Source organism: Branchiostoma belcheri, unplaced genomic scaffold (genome assembly GCF_001625305.1).
Source record: "Branchiostoma belcheri isolate BF01 breed outbred unplaced genomic scaffold, Haploidv18h27 scaffold130, whole genome shotgun sequence".
Lineage (NCBI taxonomy): Eukaryota > Metazoa > Chordata > Leptocardii > Amphioxiformes > Branchiostomatidae > Branchiostoma > Branchiostoma belcheri.
The window spans coordinates 426771-453197 of NW_017802714.1; the positions used below are offsets into that span (position 1 = coordinate 426771).

The 26427-nt window shown below is 42.2% G+C and overlaps 1 protein-coding gene across 1 annotated transcript; it reads right to left on the reverse strand.

Moving 5' to 3' along the window:
• Positions 1 to 1054: 1054 nt before the first annotated feature.
• Positions 1055 to 17505, reverse strand: LOC109464006 (LIM/homeobox protein Lhx3-like). Its single transcript, XM_019760928.1, has 5 exons — positions 17242 to 17505; positions 8702 to 8876; positions 6727 to 6929; positions 2650 to 2807; positions 1055 to 1264 (listed from the first exon to the last, which is right to left on the reverse strand). The coding sequence occupies exons 1-5, from the start codon at positions 17396 to 17398 to the stop codon at positions 1055 to 1057; spliced, it is 903 nt and encodes a 300-aa protein (XP_019616487.1). The 5' UTR covers positions 17399 to 17505.
• Positions 17506 to 26427: the final 8922 nt, after the last annotated feature.

Genomic DNA, 26427 nt, shown 5'->3' on the forward strand with positions numbered 1-26427 from the left:
ATTGATTCTGACCTGGGAGTAGATGTAACCCTTGGGGCCCGGGTGTCAGCGCAAGACAAAAAATATGCCTGCAAATAATGACCCGTGCATCTGCCATATTCGCCCAATACCCCCGCAACAAATGACCGACTCCGCTCGCATTGATTGTGGGGGAACCTTGGCGCGTCATGCCGATCTATCAAGCCCTGATAACTTCGTTTGGCCCGCCGCCGTGTAGGATTACGACAAGATTCGGCCCTCAAAATTGCTGGAATAATTTGAAGGTCTTGCTTCATGTCGTGTCCGGTCACAAGTGATGCATCTAATTAAATTTCTTTACACCGGCAGAATTATCTTAATTTTCTTCTCTGACCTAAACACACGTACAGGTAGTGTGAGAGAGATTTGGACATGAGTAACTACTGATACATAACTTCCCGCTCGGCAGTTTTGTTTTAAAGATTGCACGATGTATATTTACAACTCTTTCTTACCACGTACATGTATATTTACAACTCCACATGCTAAAAGGCAGGGTACAGAGAGTTACTCAGTATTCGCGCCACAACTCACACGGTGAACAAGCGGTTTGGTACAAGACATTGATATAGGATTAGGGCTGCAAATTAAATCTGTGCAGGGCAGAAAAGAGATCATTTTCTCGCTTGGATACCTGAAACTATGTTTATGTGGAATAAATCCGGGTAAAGTGACTATGAAGGCACAGCATGGACCACCTATACAGACTGAATTCGGCTGCATACCGAGCGAAATATAACGTTATTTCACACACACACACACACGCACACACACGCACACACACACGATCACACACACACACACACACACACACACACACACACACACACTAGAAAACGAATATCTGTTGTTAGCCCTACTTCATACCTATTCAAACCTTGTATCAGTAACTTCCGTTGAACAATTTCACCCGAAAATTTGAAGGAAACATCACGAAGAAGTGAATTGTACCTCATGAAATATCATTCTAAAGAACTTCTACATACATAAGATGTAATTCAGGCCCTTCATAACTTCCCCTCCACCATCACACTATTCATACGTAACGCGTACCTGAGTAAACTATATCCTTAGAGAGATCAGCATCCAGGTCGTCCACGGCGCCATTTTGTTCGCTTCTAGCGGGCGAGCCTTTCCGTTTGATGTTGTTGTTGTTGTTGTTCCCGCGGAAGTACTGTCCCCACCGGGCCCGGCCCGCGTCCTTCTTCAGTCTCTTCTCTTTCGCTCTTCTGTTCTGGAACCACACCTGGAAACATGCATACATGGGGTTATTTCTCTGAGCTACTTTTACTCTAAGAAATTAAAGCTATCCAATGCAACATAACGGCAAGACAAAAAAATATTCTGGGTAAGGAAATTTGTTTGATTTTGACATTTACTACATGTATTTACTGTTATTTTTTTGCACGTTTTTACCTTCGCCAAGAAGGTTATGTTTTCAGGGGCGTTCGTGTATGTGTGTGTGTGTGTGTGTGTGTAAACACTATAACTTGAGAAGGCCTTGATGGATTGTCTTGATACTTGGTAGGTGGGTAGGTCTTGATGAGACCTCAAAATGATTAGATTTTGGGCCCCCTGGCGGCTTGTCATGGTACTGCAGCAGAACTTCCGGTTTTGATATCTCATGATCCAGACATGCTAGGGTGACGAAAGTTGGATGGTAGATAGCTCTTGTGCTGGGGATAAAGTGACATGAGTTTGAGCCCCCTAGTTGCTTGCTCTAGAACTGCAGGGGGGTTTAATGGACAAATGTTTAAAGGCGGATAACTCAAGAACCGATTGATGGATCATCGTGATTTTTGGTATGTAGGTAGCTTGAGTGATGCTTGACATAATGATATTACAATTATGCAAATATGGATGTAATTTGCATAATTAATGAGGAAATTCTATTTATCAGCTGCATTCCATAATAGGAAGTTCAAGCTTGTGACATATGTTATTAAGAATGAGAGAAACACAGGCATATATCGACTATGCAAATGAAGACTTAATTTGCATAATTAATGAGAAAATATTATAATTGCATAGTGGTAACTGCCTGGAATTTTATACTTGGGGTGTTTGAAAGTTAAGTTAAGGTGAACATAATTAAACATAACTTATTCAAATAAGGACCTCATTTGCATAATTTATGAGAAAGTGTCATCATGGCATTCTTTGTTAAGATAAGACTGTCTTTTAGTGGAGAATATGATCAACAGATATAATTCATGCAATTGAGGATCCTATTTGCATAATTAGGGGGATTAATATATAATTTCTTAATCATAAAAGCTAACATCATTTGGCGAAGGTATGAGATCGTGGAACTCTAGTTTGTCATCATTTTATACTTGAATATTTAAAAAACAATCTGCGTGAGGCGCTTCTTTATTTTTGGGTACCACCCATAAATATCTAGAACCAGCCTACGATACACAACCATTTTTCGTTAGCGACTTTGCATTTTTACCTCACCTATATCAGTACGCAATGGGATAGGATTAATTCAACTTATTACATTAAAAGAATAACCAGAGAATTGACATCGTCGCTCTTAAATTGCACTGGATACGTGTTTAACATGATATTTCAGAATAAAAGAACAGTAGAAGGAAAACCAGAGAAGTTTGTTTGATCAGGACGTACCTGCACGACCCTCATGTCCAGTCCTGTCTCCTGTGACAGCTGTTCTCGGACATGGCGGGCGGGTTTGGGGCTGTTTTGGTACGCTTGTTTCAGGGTCTCTAGCTGCTTGGCAGTGATAGTTGTGCGGGGTCTCTTCTGTGTTCCCTCCAGCTCCATTTCTGTGGAGAAACAAAACAACTGTTCTTTATACCTGTTCCAATTGAAATCTTATTAACTCGGAACCAAGAGGTCCCGGGTTCGAGTCCTGACCGATCCTCTGCCCTTGGGAAAGGCCCTTTACACGACTTTCATCACTTAACTCAAGTGAAAATGAGTATTGTCCTGTATTTGTACTCTGTGTTGGTGGCGACATAAAATAAGTTCATACAACATGAGTATACCGTCGCCATGTTTGGCCATGAAATGTTGGGATTATAAAAAAAAAATAAGAGGACACAACCTTCAAGTAACAATTGCCAAAGCCTTCAAAAGGGAACAAAAGAGCTCTCTAATTTACCAACAGGTGCACTTCACAAGCATATGGAATACTATTTAGTAACTTACAACTATAAGGCACTTGACAGTCCACACAAACTGGGAATGACAGGTCAGTAAATGAATGAGCGGCCTCAACTGGAAGAGATCTTCCCACCTGACTGAAACTACTTCTAGTTTCTATGACTACCTGTACAGGGTTGTGTGTGTCTGTTTCTATCTGTGTATAGATCAACTGTTACTAGATCATACATAATCTTAGCCTGTTTGGAAATGAAGCTACAATCACTATTTTGTAATCAAGATATGGTATATGGTTCATTGGTACATACAAAGCTGGTATTATAGGCCAGCACCATGAATGTAGAGATTGTTGGTACCACGGTTCTGTACCATAGCAGTCCTGTACTATAGTCAATCAGCCCATACACAGTACATACAGACTACAGCAGCTGCATACAGCACATGTCTATAGTGAGATACTGTTGTTTAAGTCATACCCGACCCTGCACTACAGCGATTCAGGGATTCCTACATATACATGTACATATACATGTGAATATTGTACTGTAAGGCACGTGCGTCTTGATGTAGTCAAACATGTAACCAACTGTCGATTTTCTTAGTCCTACATGTATCTAAACACTATAAAATCAAACAATCAAATTTACTGTTTTATTATTAAAATCAAAGAACCCACATTTTATACAAGATGTTGGTAAATTCGTCTTCTAGTGCCTCAAAAGAAGAAGTCAAGCCCAGCAAAGGTAGTACCACGTATGTTGTAAAATTTAGTACAATGCTAGACATATTTTGTACTTTTTTTCATACATGTTTTTGTACCTAGAATTAGCCCTGGGGCATGTATTTGCAATAAACTTCACTGTATCATGTAGTCAGGCCCAACAATCCGCAACTCTCACACACATTTCACCTCCAGTCTGCACCTGTGGGGCCCTACCGGCGCACAGTATACCGGCTCCATCCTTGCGGGTCCCCCTCTACTTATTTCCACCAACCCAGTTTCGTTTACAAGCAATTACTGCAGCGTCGCAGCCGCACCACAGTTGACTAGTTGACACGGAAATGAGCTTTCCTTGTTTTACACGTTTTATGCCAGAAGTCCAATCACCCTAAATGCCGATAAATGTGAGGAGACTGATATAAAACAGACCACATCTATAATCACCAGGACGTGGTACAACAACGACTTGTCGATAAATTCTGTGTGCCGGCATGTGTTTTTTAATAAACAAAAACAAACAAACAAGAAATACACAATTCTATTTCACGCCTGTGATGCCTGTGAGATCGTATTCTCCATGTGCATTTTTGCGGCCATATTTTTTTTGGTTGGGGGGGGGGAGGAGGTAGGATTTTCAACGAAGCTATTTTGGAACAAGGGTCTATGCCAAGCTTTTCCGTCAAAAAACATTGTACAACATATCCTAGAATGTCCCGAGTTTGCTGTATGGTTATGGCTCAATATTCAACCGAACATTTGTGGTCAAGATATATATGTTTTGTCTTCAAGGGATTGTAGTTGTACAGTTTTTTTATGGAAATCTTAACGAAGTACCAAACCAGGTACAGCAAAGCCACAATATTAATATTTATCTCAAATAAGTGTAGAATAAAACTAACCTAGGTGATTTCTGCTCATCATGTTGAAGTATCTTAGTCCAGTAGATACCTACATGTAGGTATCTACTGGACTAAGATACTTCAACATGATGTTATGTTTCTAAAAACAGCCGTGAGAGCGATAGGACTCTTGTCTACAACATTTGAACTTGATCCAAAACGATTCATCTTCGATATGTTTCAAATATCCGTGGAGAGTACTTCAAAAACAAAATTTGTTGACAGCGACTGTTAGCGCATTCTACTTATACGTACACGTGTACAAATCGCGTATTCGATTCGGTATATGGATCTAATGCCATTTTGCGCATTACTCTGTTGTGTTAAGAAATAAATAATCTCTTCTTGTGTATTTCCGTCTGAGTTCCACTTTTCGTTGAGTTATTCTGGAAAATTCTTTTCCATATTTGGTGTCACTCTATTAACATTTTACTACATACTAACAAGGAGGCTATAGTGGACTGACTATGCTTCTTGTAAACATTCTTATCATGTCTACGATACTGCTTTTTCACATTTAGTGCATTATTCTATCTTGTTATACACATTCTGTGTATCAGTCTGTCTAAACTATGTAGAACAACATGTTTGTTTTTACAATGTTTCTTTTGTCACGTTGTTGTTTAAAGATGTTTGTTTTGTACAAATCGGACCTACCTACACAAACCTCTGTATCCGTACAATGATTTGAACATTTTATTTCAATATTTATCTCTGATTGGAACTTCTCTATTATGTAGATATGTTTATAAATATGTCCACTCCATCTTATATTCAAAGCTGCACATTTGAACTCGAACTAACTAGTTTTAATCTACGGTATACAACATTTTAGACACCATGAGGATTTGATTCACAGTGCTACAGTGGCTGGTAATTCTTAAACGCAAGCTTTCATTCTGCAGCTTTTCATCTTCCCTTTTTGAAGGCAGCCAGTGCGATTTCAAGGACGCAAAACTGGATTTTTAAAGTGAAGGATCATTCGTTCAATGTAGTCCAGTTGCTGGTTTCGTATTGTATGTACACATGTCCACTGCACGATAATTGTACATGGTACAATGTATACCAAGGACTGTTGAACATAGTACAAAAAGAAAAGGGTATGAACTAAAACTTAACATCCCGAGAGAATAGGATGCCTCACGTAGCTTGTTTCTCTGCTATTGCAATCACTACAAGTATTAAATGATAACGAAACTGTGATAAGAAATGGCAGCAAATATCAATATCAGGCAAATTTCCTCATGCATTTTTTTTTATTTTGCCGCCCTGAAATTGCATCGGATTGTGCAACACCTGGGCCCTGCTTGGCCCAGGAATGCCAGACTCAGACAAGAGTGGAGCAAGTCAAGGGAGGGGTTCTTCCGTAGGAGTGATGACGCCCTGGATTGAGAGAGAGTGAGCCTTCAAAGGCCTCAGGGACATGTTGTCACACATGTGTGTTCACGTGTTAACTGTCGTGTCATATCCTGTGTAACATTGCGACACTGGTACATGGTCTCTTCTGATCTGACATCTTCACTTTCCAAGACATGCGAAATACGGCATCAGTCACAAAAATCAGAGCAATTCGCTATAGATCTCTTAAGCAAAGCTAAAGGGGACGTCCTGCGATGTTTTCTGTATCTGTATCTGTCTGGCCGGTAAACCGCCTTTCGGCGTAACACACCAGCTTCGCAGGCACGCGGCGCGGCGGCAGCTGGCTACATCACACCGAACGACTTGTTACACCTAACCCTTGAACATCTAACTCTAAACATTATTTAAGCTATCTAGTGACAATGTCCCTACTGTACTTGGTGACAGTGAGTTCCACTCTGCGATAGTTCTAGGAAAGAATGAATTCTTGAACACCACAATCCTTAGTTGATAACTCTGGTACTCATTCGGAAGGCATGGATATTCCTTGTTCTCTTCTGGGCTGGTATTAATTCTGTTTGCAAACTATGTGGTGCTTACCTCTCTGTTTTGCTGCTTCGTAGTCACTCTTGCAGACGAGTTTAGCGTCCTCCATCAGATAGAACTCGTCCCCGGTGGCCAGCTGCCTCTTGCACATGATACAGGCGAAACACTGCAGGTGATAGATCTTGTCCTGTGCGCGCCTGACCACCTGGGTGGGGGGGATGCCCTGACCACACCCCGCACATTTCGTCCCGAATCGCCTGGAGAAGGAAGAATGAAAATTAACTTCATGACATGAATTTCATGTAATTTCAAAGCGGTAAAACAAAAATATCTATATTCTGGATGGGAAACTCTGTCTGATACTGATATTCACTGTCATTCCCTTGCACATTTTCGTCGTTATTTCATACTGGAAGCATTTGATTGATTTTTTTTCTCTTTAAATAGCCCCAAAACAATCCACGTGAGGAGTCCCTTATTTTTTGGTACAAAACAAGCAGGAGTTTTCCATCATGATCAGTGACATCGCATTTTTGCCTCACAGATATCAGTGTGGTATGAGAAAACTACACAATTGTATCCCCTCCTCACCACGGATACCTACATATGAATATGTGTAGTTGGGGAGTGAGGGAGTTGTTTATTTCATATTTATTCCAAGGTCGATTCCAAAACTTCCCAACTTTACAACATTTTACGGAATAAATCCCTGCCCCCCCCCCCCTCGCACACCTCAGAAGTTAGAAGAACATATGTTGTCCCAGCATGTGTTGAGACAGTAACACTAGTGATTACGGCACGGCTAACTGTACCATACGCCGCTGAGCCGTCTTCCTGTGGCGAAAATCACGGCTTTTCCCCTGGATTTGTCCGACAGGAGGTCATAATGACAGGTTTTACGCGGATAAACGCCGTGTGTGTCGGATATGTCCCGCCGCTGTGCTGTATGTATGTCGTTCTTGAGACACAATTTCTGAACGACCCGTCCAAAAATTACTACAGACAACAAACGGAAATGCTCAACTAGACTTCATGGTTTTTACCGGCACATTTGAAGGGGAAAATTATACAGAAAGGCTCTATTGATGAATGAGTGAGAGCAAAGAACAACACTTATAAGTCCCAAGAGTCAAATGGTGAATAAACTACCGGGGACAATACAACACAAAGCGGGCGCTGCGGCGGGTGCAGGCCGCTGTGCGGACCGTGCATGCCGATGTTTTAATAGAATTTGTAAGAGAATACTCGTGCCTCCCCACGCGCGACAGCTTGTTGGCGATGGCCATCTCGGTTTTCTCGCTTGGCTGCGACATGGGATCAGTTAAACAATTTGCCTTGCGACTGTCCCTAAATGGAGCCTTTCAGACCTTGTTACATCGCAGATTAAACATGGATAAATCACGACAATACGTGTTCTCTACACAACAAGCCACAAGCCTGTTAGATCAACATGTCCCGAGTAAATATTGAAAGTCTGCTTTCCTACCCCGTCTTCACAGCAGGAGTCCACAAAACACTTCTTTTTAACTTCTCCGAGTTCCAACAATCGGAATCACAGCCATTTTAAACACACTGCCTATACCCCCTTTTCTTCTGTTACATAATATTTTATTCCACTACAAACAGTTTTCAAATTTTGTGACAGAGAGAAATCAGAAGAACAACACTAAAGCATGTTTATACAGTAATAAGAATATCCAATTGTTTTACTTCTTTCCGACAGGTCGGGAAATTGAGTTTCTTGAGAATCATATTTTTATCAGATATATTTATGAATCTACACCGGTCCTTGCTTGGTGCTGTGTGAAAAAGTTGTGGCCCAACAACTCGACATGACAGAATATACATATAGATAGAGCGTTTTGCCTTGAAATGTTTTCTATCTGCCTGAGGGTATGTGCATAGGCAGGTATATTAAGCTGGTCATTACGCTGGCTGACACAATGAGGAACTGATTTCTTTCTGAATAGTAACACTTATCTACAGGCGATCTGCATGTCTTCTACATGTTGTCCTGTGTTGTATTTACCTGAAGAAGTCGTCCTTGCAGTACACGTGTCCGTCCCGTGAGAAGCACTTGTCAGTGAGCTGCGCCTGGCAGTCCGAACACTGCAGACACTTGGCGTGCCACGACCTGTCCAGAACCTTCAGGATGAAGCGGTCCAGGATCACCTGTTCACACCCCGCACACTTCGGGATGTTCGCTGCAGAAAATACACACAAAAAAACGTATTAAACATACTAAAATTCAACTGTAGAACATCGTGTTCAACCCCTGATTTACTCTCTCTGCTTGAAAAAAAAGCAGCATCGCGCGTTATGACAGATGAACCCTGGTAGTTTTTTGGCATCTATGAAAAGATTTGAATATCAGATGGTCTCTCCTGCCTTCATCCTTTCCACTCTTCTTTAAACACTTCTTTGAAAAGCAAGTAGCTTTTTTGTCAATTTCTGTGAAAACTGGATGCAAATGCTGCACTAGGAGGTAAAACAACACACATCTGTACACAAATATAACCTACACAACAACCAAGACCCGCCCAGGCAAAACTTGTCTCCAAGCAGTAAAAGTAAAACCACGACTGTGGACACGATCAGAACCCCTAACCGGCACGTCAAATGTTCGGGCCCGGTTGAAGTCTTGTGGGAGTGACTGAGAAAAGCGACTGGTCCTTACGGGAGTTGACGCGGATGTCCATGAGGACCGGAGCGCTGGCCGGCACGCCCGGGCCCGGCTTGGTGTTCTCCGGCGGCGGGGAGAGCGGTAGAACGGTGGTCATCATTTTGGCCTGCTCGCTGTAGCTAGCTCTGTTCCGCACTAGACCTGTGTCTATTGTTGACTCCAGCTGGTGTATGTGGGGAGGACAGGTCCTACAGACTGCCGTGTCCCTCGCACTACTAATCACAACCGTGCGCTCGCGTGTTTAGCTACTTGTTTAGTAGCTTGCATCTAAAGCACACCGCGATGCCTCTGCGCCGACTTCCACCAATCACAGGGCAAGAAAGGCTAAACAAAGCCCCTTTCTGGAGGCTGCCGCCGCAGGGGACAACAGGCGGGGCCGCGGCATTGTTTACGTACTTCTGCTGATACCCCGCTCTTGTTCTACCTGTTGTTATGCAATTTTGAGAGAAGATTGCACACGAGCAGGTGTAACACAGGTTCTACAGATGGCCGGCTAGAGGCATGACTCAGGCCGGGTCACGGTTACAAGGTGGTCTCTCAGCAAATATGGAATTAGATCATCACGATAGATACGTACTTCTACAGCAGTACAGGCACGGACACTCAATGAAACACCGTCTCCAAAAAATATTACAATCTCGCTGCAGAATAAATAGATATTTTCTACATTCTGTGTCGAAAAAAAATAAAGAAATGTATCTAACAATTGAATAGTTATAAAAAATGCAGACACATGCACGCACGTGCACCGTACATTTTCAATATTGTTACAATAGTTACTTTAGCACTTACCACGATCTACAGAACCATAATATTGTTTGAATTTTTCTTACTTCAAATCACGTTTATATATACGATTATTGTTAATGTTAATCAGATACAAAACTCCCAATCATGAACTTGTAGATACCAAATTTAACAGCTAACTTCACAAGTTTTAACTTATGTAAAAATCAACGTGACGATCCCTCGTACCCGCGTATACTGTACTCCTACCGTCAGCAAATACACATTGATATCGCTATCTGTCCACCGTATACAACACAGTTGCATAAGTGCATAAGTACAAGATAAGTATTTTCGTAGCGAGCGGGTAGCACTGTAACCTATACTCTTATAGATACTAGTAGCTCAATCGCTACAGTCCGTTCTCAGAACGTACTTCTCCCGGCCTGTTCCTGAGATAGCTATGTTAGTGTGATCGTAACAAGAACACTGTCTGATATCACATTTCAGCTACATTTGCTTACATATCGATGTGTTATGTATTATTTAGACACCGACTTCACTTATCAAATGGCACAGCGTCAAATCGCGAGGTCTGTAATAAACGTAGTAATACACTATCGATATTAGTTAAAAACCTGTTTTCAAGGAAGACAAGGAATCATTCGACTTAAAGACGTAACAAAAGAAGCCGGTATCTTTGATCCAGCCGGTGTCTTCAGACCTTTATCGTACCCGGGACATGTCGTGTCTATTGAGGGAGGGATCAGGGAGATAGCTGTGTTTGTATTGCTGCGTGATCGCACAACAAACATCTCGTTAGCCAGACCAACAAACGAACTTCGCATTTCACCAGGGCAGTTTGACTAGACAACAGGATAAACAACAGGGCATTCCTTCTCGCGTTCTTAGTACAAACAACGGGCGAGGTTCCAGCCATACACAACTGCATGTCAGGTTTACAAGAATCATAAAGGTACGTTTGTGTTTGTAAGAACGGGGACTGCTGTTCTTGTAGCTGATTGTATACACATCTGTACCTATAGAGAAGGCGGATACACATTTCCACACGCCCCGATTCTCCAACTGACTGAAAATTTTGATAAAATCCATATTTGTCACTACTGCGAAACGAAATTTTATTCACCGCAATATTATTCATGATATACATGGGTTATATTCATGTGAATAGCTTGGCTAATATTTTTCTGCGTTATTTGAAATTTCTATGGGTCTCTTCGTAGAAAACTGTGTCAAAATGTTATGGAGAATTTTGCCTGAGATTTCTTCGAGTAATAAATGACTTGACAACCGCGAACTGTATCACTCCCGTCACAACAGGCGTTTTGACAAGAGTTTGTGTCGCTAGAGCCCGTGTGTAGGAGGTAAACATTGAGTTGCGGCCAACAGTTTGGTACAAAAACAAACGTCCACCACTTATCAGACGTTTGACAAACACAGACACACGCCCCGCCGCACACCCGCCCTGTCACATACATCCACAAACTATTTACTTCCAATTTAGTAAACGACACTGATTTTCCTCCCAGACATTGAACTCATAGTCATGGATCTCCGGATAATCTAATAACCAACCCCCTGACGTTATTACGTCCAACCCCGCCGTTTCCTTGTTTTTGAATTTTAAAAATTGTAGTTGACGTTCTGACCGATTGCATCTGCAAAAATGTAGTTTGTGGTCACTAATTGCTTAAAGTAATAAAGCGGGCGAGACATGTGGCGACGGCTTTTCTTCTGGAGCTGAAATAAACCAATTCTGTTCCTTCTGGGGACGCATCGAGGAGGAGGAAAGCTATGATCTGTTCTTCTGTGCGTCGGATTTTAATTTCTTTCTTCATCCACACTGACTGTCCATATATAAAACAACATGAAACAAGCTGGCAGCGCCTCTCATGTGGAAGAAGGTTTCGTGGCACACACCTACTCTGCATAATAAATTCATTGCTGTCCTCCTTTTTCTGAAATTTATTGTATAAATAAAAACATACAATTACACACAAACAGCTTGAAAGGTGTGAAAATTGATGAAGATATATTATCAAACTTTTTGATTTGGAGAGAACTTCGAATTTCATACAATCATTTTATGAAATGTTCACCGATTCTGGTAATGTCATCACCAAAGCTATCTGTTATGCCATACAACATTGACGATAGCGGTACACGAAAAGTAGTGGAAGCTAACATGTACCAGTGTACCAGTATGAAATACTCATGTTTTACATACTGGATATCCTCTTGTGCATTTAGCCCATCTGGGCAAGGACATGCAATAAAGATTCATATCATATCATATAAAAAACGATGTCAAAATGTTACACCCTGAACGTTGGTTTACAAACACTACTGTCCATGTTACACCCTAAATGTTAGTTTACAAACACTACTGTCCATGTTACACCCTCAGTGAACGTTGGTTTACAAACACTACTGTCCTTGTTACACCCTAAATGTTAGTTTACAAACACTAAGGTCCATGTAACACCCTGAACGTTGGTTTACAAACACTACTGTCCATGTTACACCCTGAACGTTGGTTTACAAACACTACTGTCCATGTTACACCCTGAACGTTGGTTTACAAACACTACTGTCCATGTTACACCCTGAACGTTGGTTTACAAACACTACTGTCCATGTTACATCCTGAACGCTGTTTACAAACACTACTGTCCATGTTACACCCTGAACGTTGGTTTACAAACACTACTGTCCATGTTACACCCTAAATGTTTACTATATATACATACAGAGGTATTTTTCTCCTTGTTTTTAGCTATACTGCTGACACTACATCTTTCTCCATGATCAACAAATTTTAACAAATTTTCCTCATAACTCTGCTTTGGTATTAGACAAATATCACTAGAAATGTAAGCATTGATGTAGATTGTTAACATAATGTACTACATGCCATATAGAGGAACATCTTCCTAAACATATTATCTGTCCCCGTGCATTTAGACCTACCATTCAGACAATAACTGTTATCAGACCATCTGTTGATTTTACGCACACGACACAGAGTCAGTTCTGTAGCTTTCCTAACACGAGAGACATCAAAACAGTGTGTGCTGATAAACCTAGACGCAACAGTAATCTTTTCTGTGTCTTTCTCTTTCCAGGTAAGGTAAGGATGAGTAGTTGTGCTTGTTCCTGACTGCGCGCACGCAGGTGCGATGCCGTGGAATTGATGACTTCATCAGGCTAACACCGGATGCGTGCCGAAATTGTCCCCATTCTTTTTACCCCGAGCCGGAAAATGTGAATGTCAACGAAGATTCGGCCACCCTTACAAATGGTAATAGCGGCTATTGTGTGGCGATTTTGCCGGCTATTCTGGGCGAGGGTCCCAGGCGAAGCTGGACAAACTCTCCCTGATTTCCCGTGAAATTGTGGCTGATCAAGATGCCACGCGCACACAATGGGGGAGACTCAGACCGGCTAGCCTGGTCAGAGCTGTGCTTGGGGAGGGCCCGCAGTTTGTACTAGCACCGAAACGTGATCAAAAGATGTGTTTTTATGCATTTTGCTCGCTTTGCTATCCGCTCAGAATTGTGTTCACATATGTAGGAGAGACGGTACTGTGACCATACGAGAGCTTCGCTCTTTTGCGGATAGACGCCCCTTTTCAAAACCATCAAATTTAGCAACCTTTCTCTGCTCTTCGAGTACAAGTACCAATTCCCCAGATCTTTCTAGAACGATGTGATTGCTTAAAACATCAGTATAGCTAACGAGAAAATTGAATTTCTGACTCCTGAGCTTCCGTCCCCAGTGTTTGACCTACGGATTTGTGTATTTGCTCTAGCATACGTTGAAAAGCTCATTGTTGACTGTTTGGAGAAAAAGTGCAACACTGTATCCAGTAACTATTGTGTGGAAAACTGCCGGTACGGTTCTCCCGATCTGTGACAGATGTGTAAACTAACCAGTCGACTTGTTACATATGCGAAAATCCACAGAATAGCAAACTTAACAAAGGACATATTTCGAGAGATATATATCTGTTTTGAGATGGCGTGTTCTTAGAGAGAATGCCCAGACAGGACAGGGTGTTTCTTACATTTCCTCGGCATTTAAACTGGTCGTGGAACGAACAGCGATTTTAGCAACGTCAGCAACTCTACTTTGCCGTGTCACATTTTAACATTATGTCCGAACATCGCTTATGTTAAAGACGTGTCAAACAACACTGAAGAAGAAATAGAAAATGACAAAACACACCGTATTTCGCAGTGAATTTCACATCAAAATGTGCGTAAAAACGTTTGAAAAGCTGGCGTGTAATATTGCGTGGTGCGTGCGCCGCCCCCTCTCACAGACACACACCACACACCTGTTAATGTTCCCCACATATCCAACCCCAAAACCAGGGATTTTACATTAGACTGTTCCACACATTTCTATATAGTTCGTATTTTAGGTATGAAGCAAATACCTACACAAAGTGTAGAAGGCCAGAGTTGGTGACAAATACATTTTAGCTCTGTTTTTTTTCCTCAGTACTGAATATACCCAACATTTACGGCTGGTATGAAAACTCGCCCTAGCCGGTAGTGACATACTGAATAGAGACATTAGCTATTCAGTCGGCGGTTTAACCGCCGGAGGCGATTTTCTCTTTAAAATGACGACTGAACAGTTGTGGTCTTCAATAATAGAAAATAGCGTCGGCGCGTGATGGCAGAACTACAAAAGCTCCTAGAACAAAAAATATCCCATATGTCTGGTCAAAAACACGAAATATGGCGACTACGTCTATTTTACAACATTCGGAGAAAAATATTTAGTATAGATATGTTTCATATGGTACATAAACCCAAATAAACATGGTACCTCTAATGTTCAGACGTGCAGTAGTCTATCATGTTAGAATATCTACGAAAAGAACGATTTTGAAAAGATCTGTACGGGCCAAAATAGTACCGCTCTTTGCTTACAGTATATAGATTTGAGTGTTCATTTCACTATGACCGTTCTTAAGTATTGTCAGCATTTCGAAGGTAGGAACATACAACATGAAGAAACAATTTACTGCTCAGTAGGTTTGAGTCTAGTATAGACAGATGCCAAGCGAGGGAAAAATTAGAAGATAAATAAAACTTCAGAAAAGCGGGACTCAACTAGAATGAACCAGAGATGTGCTGTTTCACATATGTACAAAGCTGGGTTGTGATATGACAAGTCTGGTTCATCTGGCCGTAGTAAATTGTACGTACATACGTGGCTGTGTTAACAGCTGTTTTGTTAACCACCGCACCTGTCAGTTCACCTGTTCCACCTGACCGAGCACATCACAAATTTCAACAACGAGAATATAGCAAGGAAACGCCAAAACTCCACATATCAAACTCTCAGTTTCATGTCAAGTTTTCTCCATGTTGTTCTACACACTGAAATATATGTACATTTTTTTGCTTCTACATTAAGAAGAATGAACGCTATCGGCAATGAGTTTAAAATTGTACAGTGTTTTAAACAATACAATGATAGCAAAGAACATTTAGTAGAACTTTTGTGCTACATAGGGAGGGAATATGACACAGAAATGGTTTGTTTCAAAGTGCTCAGGTTATGTTTTCCCCCTGCCCTGCCGCGGATCATTTTTCCCTGGCCTTTGTGCACTTAACGCATCATATGTGAAGCCGCATGCAACCCTGGCTATTATTATCTTCCACAATACACCTGGCACGTGTCGAAAACATAACAGGGACCACAGGTAGACTCGGCAGACAACGTTCACAATTCCTGTGGTTTTCACACTGTTTTTAGGGCGACGATACTCCAAAAAACGCCACTCACTCTTGGCTATTTTCGTTTGTGAAATTCGCATCATTGCCGAAGTAACCGCGCACTGTCTTTTCGTCTAACCTTACTAGCGAGTGACTTACTCCGGAAATAAACTGTTTAGGGGATGGTTTTATCTAAATGGTTACAACGAAGTCCACTGTGTTTGGCTAGGCTTGCAATATGGCGTAATTCTACCGCTATCAGTTAAAACGACTTTTTCTGAACAGTATAATTTTTTCTGAACAGAAAATAAGGAACAACAACAACTAGTAGCCGAAGGGAAAAATGCCATGTACCACCGACAAAATACATCATGGCAAAACAGAAGAAGACGCTTGGACAAGGTCTACCCGTATAACATAGCTGGCGAAATACACGCCTTTTCTTCCACTTCTAAACATGATAGATGTAGTATTGCTAGGCGCAGTACACATGTATGCATTCTACTATCAGTCGGATATAGATATACTTGTATATGTCTAAAAACCAAGAAATTCCCCCAATGACAACGAATAGAGGTCTATCACTTCAAGACGGAACACTTCAAACTACACATAAAAAGCAGCCTCGCAAATAGCAGAACATTTTGACTTTCTACTCCGATTATTTTCTTTCTCTGACCCATATTCTGTTGTCTTGTATCGATGAAACGAAGAAAAGTTGAAGAATAGATATTATTTCACGCAAAATTTCGACTGAAAACCCTTGTGGAAAAGCTTACGTGCGGGAAAAACTGGAGCGTCCGGCTGCCCAGGAGGACCGGAGATTCCGCCAAGATCGCGCGGCAGGAAAAGGACAGACCCAGCGGCGACCAGAAAACAGCCGCCCGACACTCAAGTAAGTCCAGGTCTTCAATGACAAGAAGCTCCATCAAGTAGCTAATATAACCGACGCAGTCATAAATTGATTAAAGTGAACATATCGAAACGGCTGTACGTGACAGGACGCTAGACCGCTGCCAAAAATTAAATAAAAATCCTGTAATTTCTGGCAAACGAAATCGCCGTCGTAACGCCTGGTTTACTCTCCTGCGCAAATTGAAATGCTCACTCATGTTCCCCGGACTCAACTTCTCATATCACCCGGAAAATTGGAAAAGTAAACACAAAAATCCACTGGAAAGAGAGAAACTGTCCTGTGATTCTAATCTCCTCAGGCCCATATTGTTTGTCCATAAGTTTAATTGAGGAAAGATACAATCACTTAATGTGAGGGCCTCTCAAATGTATTAGCCTTGTACTTCCTCAAAACTAATTTACCCGCCAGCAAATAACTTATGTAGCACAAGGTAATGAGAAATATTGGAAAAATGAATCGAGATTATTAAAGTAGCGACGCGCGAGTACCTTCAAGGGACTTGTCGTTGGCCAGTAGCGCGTACAGAACCTCGGGGGTAGGGGCGGCCGAGCCGGCGGTGGGCGCGCCGCCGGACGGGGTGGGCGGGCTGGCTGCCGTGTTGGCTGTGATCGTTACCGGGGAAGGACCTGCTGTCAGCGTCGACATGTTCTCCTCTCCTCGCGATCTGAGGCTGATGAGGTCCGTAATCCAGGCTGTGTGACAGAAGGACAACCAAATACACGCCCGAGAGTCGAGGTACCGTCCTCGCTATTGGGATGTCAGTGATGACGTGACAGTGCCTATATATCACCGGGCTTGGGTGCACCTAATTAATATATGCATATCTATAACCGGGCCTTGGTGGTCGTGTGGTCGGCGACTTGGGACCTGGATTCACCGAGGAATGACAATCCCCGAGCCGCAGGTGAATAATAAGCTTATTGCGATGCATACAACTTCAGAACTCATCTGTTAGTTTGGAGGCGACTGTTGAGTCGAAGGTGCATGGATGGATGGTTGGAAGGATGGCTGGGTCTAGGGGTGCATACAGCCAACAAGTTTTAAAAAGCGGAATGTTCGCACTAGAATGTGAAAACAGGAGCGTTTTTTGTTGTATAGAAGAGGACTCTAACAAAGCGGCCGTGCCCCCATGACCAGCGGCACACGTCACAATGGCGGGCTGATCTAGTAGAACCACTCATGATTTATTATGTCATGATTACCACCGACAACAAGGCATGGTGGGACTAATGCGGTGACGTGTAGACTATGGGGGAGATTATTCACGAGTTATGGGTCATGTATTGTGTGTCGTCCTCCCAAACCATGGCGCGTGCCGGCCACGCGACCTAACAACAACATTTACAAGTCAAAAGAAAGAAGAGACGTTTTCAACAATGTGTGGACGTGTGGTTTGTGTGCCGTCTATCTGAAGACATCGATAATGACGACTGAAGTAACGTTGTTAATTTTCGCAAGGAACTGTCTACAACATTCTTATAGATGTCCTAGCTAGTCTCTTGTAGATATTCTACTTTTTAAAGATCGTATTCGAATCTAGCTGTCTAGAGCTGAAGGTACGTCAGGTAATGTAGCATGAGGGTACAGACAGTAGAAGATGGACGGGCGGAGTAAGTTTACCCCGTGCACGTGTGCAAACACCCACAATGTTGCAGGCAGACATGCTGTCCTATCACCCAGGGAAATTAACCATTTGTAGCACGACCGGAGAGTACAGTAGGCTGGATGTAGGGGGAGATGCCATAAACCCACAAGTGTTCTGACTCCGCGTATTGGCGCAGCGCACGGCCGGCTGATTAGGTGTTAGGTGCTGATTGATTTGGGACCACTTGGAGAGCCCAAAGCACCAGTTATCCATAGTGATTGGCACGGGTGAGATGTTCCCGACACTGCGGGCTTCACATGTTATGTGCGCCTATTTGTAGCGAGTTCAGCCGTCTGATTTGAAACATTTGGGTTTAGAATGGACAGGTGAGCTGTGTTCGTGTGGTGTAAGTATATCATGGCACAACTGACGACCTCAGGGAGTACTCTGTGGTGAATTCTCGGGTTAGGAAATTCCCCGGACATGGAATACAGCAGAATATACGGGAACCGTTTTAGGAAATGGATACAAACCGCTTTCTGAACAGACTGAAGCGTAATCTACAAGCAGATCTTTCGAAAGGTGGCTGCAAAATTGACCAGGTAGTATCCATTTACCAAGCAGTTACCATTTGTTTGACCAAGAAGGTTAAATACAAGACTGGCGAAAAAAAGATAGCAAAACAAAAGAGAAAATCTAATAAAAATGCTAAGAATACGTCCAGCTCAAATAAGCCAAAGCCTTAACTTCTGCTCGGAGAGTAACTTGGCTACAGAAGCCCTCCTGTACAGGGGAAACTGACACCGGCAGTCACAGAAACAGCCGTGTAATTTGGGAACAGGCCACAAGTGGAGAATGTGTTTTACGCCACGGGGCTATGTGGTAAAATCATTAGGTTCCTGCTGGTAAGATGACCTGGGCCATTAAAGTCTATGACAGGCGCCGTACCGTAACGTATAAACACAGTCGCGTGCCGGGCACTGAGGCACAGCTCACTCACATAACTGCCCCCCCCCCCACACACGCGCCGCGATGAATATATTTATGATCCGACGTAATGTAACATTTGGCAGGCCGTACTAACAACACAATAACCACATTTAAACGGAGGTCTGGTCTGGCGAGCGCTGATCCAATTTAGTAAGCCGGGTATTTATGACTGGAGTGTCTCTTGTGCCTGTAGGGATGTAAACCACACCGCCACTTCACCGCTCTCAACAAATGACATTTCGGATTTGGTGCTCCTACATTTTCTTGTGAGATTGGACGATGTTGCAGCAGAGCTAGCGTTATCAGAATTCTGACACCACAGAAATATTGTCTTCCATAAATAAGACAGAAGACCACCAGAAAAGCATCAGACAGCCTGCCCTTGTGCTAAATTGTCCGTAGAGAGAGGCCCGATCTCCGTTCCCGCCCTATTCTATAGGTATCCACGCGTCGCCGTGTGGAACGCGCGTCCTTTGTGTGCTACCGATTTTACTCGCTGCGCGCCGCGTCCACAGGGAATACACGGCCCTTGTTTAAGAACATTAAGTTGATTAGTTTTCTTTCCAGGTCGAAAAGAGACAGAAGGATATGAATGATTGAGAAAATTTCATTATACTCCTGTGTGGCTGGGCCGTAAACAGGCGGGAATGGAGGATCTCAGGTGCGCAGGCTACAGTGTAATTTTTCCAGCGGGGCTATGGGGACACCGCCGATTGTGTTATTCTTTGTTTACCTTGGAGATCTGCTTTTACAACCTCGTCTATCAGTTCTGTTATCTGAAGGCTTAGCGCATGAGGGTAAAGCCTGTAGTAATTGTGTCCCGGCGTTAGCCAGATACAGTGTTAAAGGTACTGTATAGAGGGAGAGAGTCTATATTGACTGAGCTGCAACTTTGCGCCAAAAATTCGTATAAGTTCGTGTGACAAGTAAGAATTCTATTTTAACCATAATGATAATGAGGTGGCGTGCTAAAGAGGCTGTCACGCTGTCAAACGGCCTTCGGCAGAATTTGTTGATCGCCAGAATTCAAACGTCTTCTAATTTCAAAATTTTCCAGACATAAGGACACTTTTTCGCCTAAAAATGCTACCCTATCACCTTGAACAGGGCTGGGCGAGCTGCGAGCATAGGCCGAATCGTGCAGAGATCGTTATGAGACGGTCGTATTGCTGCCGAAAATGTCCTTTTGAAGTCGCAGGTTTGTCGGGCTAGCTATTTTCCTCTGTTGTAACCACCAAGAGTTATCTTTTTTCCTTGTTGAGGCCATGGCAAAGGGAAATCTTGCGAACATGTAACCTTTATTTGGCTTCAAGATTGGAATGAAAGACAAAAAAAATCTAAATGTGTTTGTTACTGAGCTGAAAATAAGGACTACTACTGGCGACTACAAGCCAGAAAGAGACAACAGACGACAGACATTATCTATCAAACGTACCAGCAGTTTGTCAGCACTGGTTTGTAGTATATTTAATTGGTTACCTGTGCTGTCAGATGAGAACTTTTGTGAGGACCAGACGGGGTGCAGACAGTTCGCTACCGTCACGGGGTCGTTCAGCACCATCCTCCCGACCGTCGGCCGGACCAACTCCCGACCCGTCTGCCGCCACATCGCCCCGGGCTCGCGGTTTGCAGTGACAGAATTTACCGCAGATGTACACCAGACTACCGCTCACCATTCCCCGCACTTCCACCCGACAGAATGAGTTCTGTTGCGCCTTCTTTTCGCTAGAATGAGCCAGACATAATCAAGCTTGGAATGTGTATCAATATTAAACGTGCCTCCTACACACACGTCTGTTTTATGTGAGTCTCATATGTCCTTGGGTGAACAACAATAGATACCATGGCAGCGTAATGTCTATCGTAGTAAGTAGACTTGTTTCTGTGCTGAAAAGAACTACATGTTTCATCTGATTCAACAATACATGATTGTAGGGACTGGTGATAGTGCTTATGTGTATTTGCTGTAAATTCATACCAAACCGTAGCGCGTATCATAATTCGTGTCAAAGATATATGTGGCTTTTGCACGCTTAGCTGTACTTGTTATGCTTTGTATCGGGACAGACAAATGGCCTAGAGATGAGAGCTGCTGATCTACTGGTTCATTGTTGTCTTTTTTTAGCTTCTTCATTATCTTTACAAACGTTGCGGAGAAACTAGGCTATACAAAATGTAGGAACAAAAACATGTCTGCAATAGGTTAAAGTTCAAACGGTTTCTTTTTGTTTCGCTGAAATTCCACAACGTCATTGAAATGATCTAGTGGGAGTAACTATAACGTCTAAATTCAGGGTCAAAGGAATAAAAACAAATTTGTGAGAAAATACCCTAGTTTGTCGTTCGAAAGACTAGAATATGCCGTGGACTCTATAATTATGTTAGCTGGTGTGTAAGTGCACTGTCACGACATTTGGCATGTTGTAAAACTTAAGCAACTGGCATTGTGCAAAAATATTATGTGCAATGGTACATATATCCTTGTAATTTGTACAATTTATCCATTTTGTGAAAGCATTATACTGCATGGCATGTCGTAGGTCTCACTAGAATATATATAATGTTACCACCATCTTCCATGCTAAATTTCCGAGAGAAAAGCATCACACTACCGTCTGATATTTTCCATGTCCTGTCACGGTTTTACGGCGTGTATGTGGTATGTAGGGACAGAGGGGCGGGGAGAGGGTCACGCTTTCACGCGTCTTTATTCACATTTTCTCCTCTCATTGTTGAGGTGACCGCCTGTTTAAAACCCACAGAGGCAACTGCCACATATATCGTAAAGGCATCCATGCAATTTCAGTGCAGCAAAACTGGAAATATTCTGAATAAGGCAATCTTTGTGATATTGACACAGTGTTTCATATTAGCACATTTGACATATTTCATACTTAAGGCTTTCAAAACTGCAGAAACAAGCCCCAAGATGAGCCCTTTATCTTATGGGCGGTACCTTAAAAATCGGCCAAGGGCCCTTCCAGTAACCATTTTACGTCAGAATTTTGGCTCCATGAGGGTCACTATACATTGTGACAATGTGGTTTCAACTCAGTATGTAGATAAGTGACTAGACTATTGGCTTTGAAAAATTGGGTTTCCAAGCCCTAAAACTACACTGGGTGCCTTTAACAATACCGTACGACCGGTACCCTCCAAATGGGGTCTGAAAAAATGTCGTAAGGTAAATATTCAACAACAAGAAGGCCTTCCTCGGGCTGCCGGTTTATTCCAACCAGGTTTGGAAGATATCTCTGCCGTATAACGATAATCTGGAAGTCTGTCCGAGTCCGATGGTCTTTTGACAGTTTCTGACGTAAACAAATGAGCGGAGACCTTATTTGACCTTGTCGGAGGCGTGGATTTGGCATTGAGCCATTGTTGTATTGTCACAATACACCTGCCTAATATATATATATGTATCTGATAAACACTCATGTGGATACTTTTTCCTGTATTGGGACGGGATAGACACAACATATTTCTGTCATGGATTTAGTTGTTTTATACATATACAACTATAAACAACACAATTTCAGTCAGTCTTACTTGGTGAAAGGATATGTAGTTTGTCGTGCATATTCTTTGCTTACAAGTAATTATTACAAATATTATACGTATATACGTATATACGCAATACGTATACTTGAAAATGTCAAATATCATCATGTATACGTAGGGAGTAGAGTTTTCCATGTATGATCCCGATCGAGTCATTTTTGTACAATTTCAGTTTGTGTACAAGAACTCTGGTACTCAGTAGCACCAAGGACGTTATATCACGGAGCGTCTGACCACATGGCATTGGATCCAGGAGCGGCCCAGAGGAGTGGTTATTTAATTAAAAGTATTCATGTCTGCGTCCCTCGCCGCGCCACAGTTCTGCTGTCCGCCCGGCCCGTCCGCCACCTGTCCGCCTGGCCCCGCGGCTCCCGGCAGGCTCCAGGGACGCCATTCATATGTTAACACGCGTCTCACCAATGAAATGAAGTGCGCAGTTATCTCCGGATTGAGCCATCAGAAAGTCCTTGTGGTAGACTCTGTCCTCGACTGTTGGTCATTTGTTATCCTCATTTATTTACACCAGAAAGCGACAGAAAAACACGGAAATGTGCAAACTGTTTCATTTGTTCTAATTACAATAATAACGTGGAGAAGTACAGCTATTGTATGTCATGATGGACTGAAATATACATTATTAATGTGATATCGGCTCTGTGTGTGTGTCAGTTGTTTTATCTGTCGAGACGTCACATGGGCCCATCCAACAGGCGTTTTAAACTCACAGACCCGTTTGTTACTCACATATCTCTGACATATGTTATCATCGGCAGCCATGGACAACCATGATCGCTAACATGGTATCAAGTTTCTCGTTTCTCTTTCTTTTGTTTCATTTTTGTCTCAGTTTTTCTCTTTCCCTTTCTTTCCTCTCTATCCGTCTCCTTCATTGTTTCAACAACCATTTTGTAACTATCTTCTTTGTTTGAAATGAAAACACCTCAAATTGATCCTGTTTATTTCCTGACTTCAAGCACGTGATCGTACCGACTTTTCAACCAGCAGAACCATAACAGTCTAGCCTCTACCAGGCACCGCGGATCGCTGAAAAATACGCTGAAAAAATAGTAGAAATTGGCCGAAATAAAGGGATAGTATACCAGAGAAGATCCGGCTAGAGTGAAGTTCCAATTCGCAATTTGGATCTTCTATGGCCCGCGATCTTCTCTGGTATACTATCCCTTTATTTCGGCCAATTTCTACTATTTTTTCAGCGATCCGCGGTGCCTGGTAGAGGCTACTAACAGTCCTTGACGGGTCGTATTCAGTGGGATGATTTCACGGGAATCACGCAATTGTGCTCTTGTTTGTTTTGACATTTATACGTTTTCACATCGTAGATCATGTTACATACACATCAGAAGGCATGTGACATGTTGGCGTTTGTATCAGTGTTATGCCGGCTTTAACCATCAAGGTTTAAAGTGCAGTTCTACATAATTCTGCCGTTTTTTGAAGGTACATTTTTGTAGAACCGGACAATTCGTGTTAGTAGAGAGCAATGACGATTACGATTCAATTCCCTCTGACAAAGAACAGTTTTAGAGGCGGAAAAATTCGCACATTGGTGCTAATTATAGGTGCTTAAATGGAGTACGTGTATCATAGAGACACCTTACGCACGGCCTTGCAAAATATTATACCAACAAAATATCTGCTTTTTAAAGCTTCCTGTCTAAGATAATTTTCCATTAGAAGGAAGCCGCTAAAACGTTGTAACGGTTATACCGAGGTTTGCCCTACTTCTGTGTGCAGTTTACAAACTATTGACGTGGGGAGGGGGGTACCTAACGGCCTCAGGCGGGAAACAGGTGCACCACATACTCAAACTAGCGGTACACGTGGACTAGCGGTACCAGCAAAGGGAACCTGTCTTTAAGGGCATTATTTAACATTTTTGCACCGAAAATTGAAATATTTTATTTGAAACAAATTGAAATATTTTAGTGAAAACTAATCTATTTTAATTTACTTCCACTTGTTAACATATTTGTGCAAGTATTTTACATTATGGTTGGCTATAAAACATCTCATATTAGAGCGCAGGTAGTTTATGGTACCACCACAAACTACCAGAATGTAAATAAACATGACTGTGTTTTCAAGTTTTAAACACATCCGTATTTTAGATAGATTATTGATACCTATTGGTGTTCCTCTTTTTCTCAATTACATATGTGACATGCTTGAAAGTCCTATCATAGAACGTACATTAAGCTAAATTATTCACTATGTAACTTTCTTCATCGATTATGCAAGTTAGCTCATGATATGCACTCCGTAAAATTATGACAACCCGTTAACCCTTCCTAGACTTATTATCTTCCAAATTCTAAAACAAATATACAGCTCCTGCAGTTCTAAAGAAGCTGCTAGGCGGCACAAACCCATTCCACGTCTTCCCCATGAGCCCAGAGCTATTATTATATTAATGTCACATCATGCCCCGAAAAAAATAACGTTTTAATTCTTTATAATATGTAAATCAATTTGTAAAATTAATGCGAAAAAAGCTATGATACCATACTTGTAAATGACAGAAATTTTATACCCGAGGCATATATTTGTAACTTACTACAGAGCTCATTTGAATAACTCACACTATAGCTAGAAAAGAACAACATGAGATGCAAAAATAACTGTACCCCTGTTGCGTTTTGAAATCAAATCCTTGCGGGTGTCGTGGCTATCTCCAAGCAGATCGATGTTTAGGGTTAGGCTTTGAAGTTTTTAAGCATTTTTATCAGTTTTTCTTTATGTACTGGTACCATTTGTTTCGCAAGCCAAACGGCTGTACATGGTAACTGCCTGGTAAATGGATACAGCCTGGCCAATTCGATACTGTCTTGCAGCCCTCAAAACATCTGCTTGGAGATAAGCTATACATATATACATATATATGTCTCCTGGGTCGGATAACGACCTTCCTACAGGAGCTAGTGATTGACAGGAGTGATTGACAGCCATACTAACCGTGGGGACCGCTACTGTCAACCTGGACTCAGCTCACCGCCTTCAGTAACATGGACATGGCGTCAGAACGTGCAGCTGAGATCTGTAGTCCAGTTTACCTGTAGTATATCATGTATTTACAGGGACACTCAGTACTCATCTGGCTGAGTGTGTCTGCTACTCCAGGAATAAAGAAGTTGTCTGATTTGTAATGAGAGTTAAGTGGAGTGTCCAGCGTTGACAGGCGGTTGTTTAATGCAGTGGTCATTTATCACTGCCCTGTCCAGGACACATTGTGTGGCCTTAATCGGCTGCCACCTCACATGATGGACGATCGGACCCAATTGTTTACCGAGACCGACATCTTTGTTATGCCCAGATGACATTTGAGAGCAGGACACGAGCGGAGAGAAGACATAAACAGTAAAGTTGAGAGTTGGTTTTATTCTATAGTGTGTACATATCTCTGTTTGAGAGAGTACTAGCCTTTTACACACAAGGGTCGCCAGAAGTTCGCCCAGTTTCTGTTAAACCATGATAATCCTATAATTGGTATAGCGCGGACATTGTTTCTGTTTGTCCTAGA

Excerpts from the sequence above, each read along its gene's own strand:
- LOC109464006 (XM_019760928.1), bottom strand. The coding sequence starts at position 17,398 with ATGTCGACGCTGACAGCAGGTCCTTCCCCGGTAACGATCACAGCCAAC. Across the intron at positions 8,877-17,241 it reads CAACGACAAGTCCCTTGAAG|CGAACATCCCGAAGTGTGCG; the intron begins GTACTCGCGCGT and ends TATTTTCTGCAG. Across the intron at positions 6,930-8,701 it reads TGCAAGGACGACTTCTTCAG|GCGATTCGGGACGAAATGTG; the intron begins GTAAATACAACA and ends TTCCTTCTCCAG.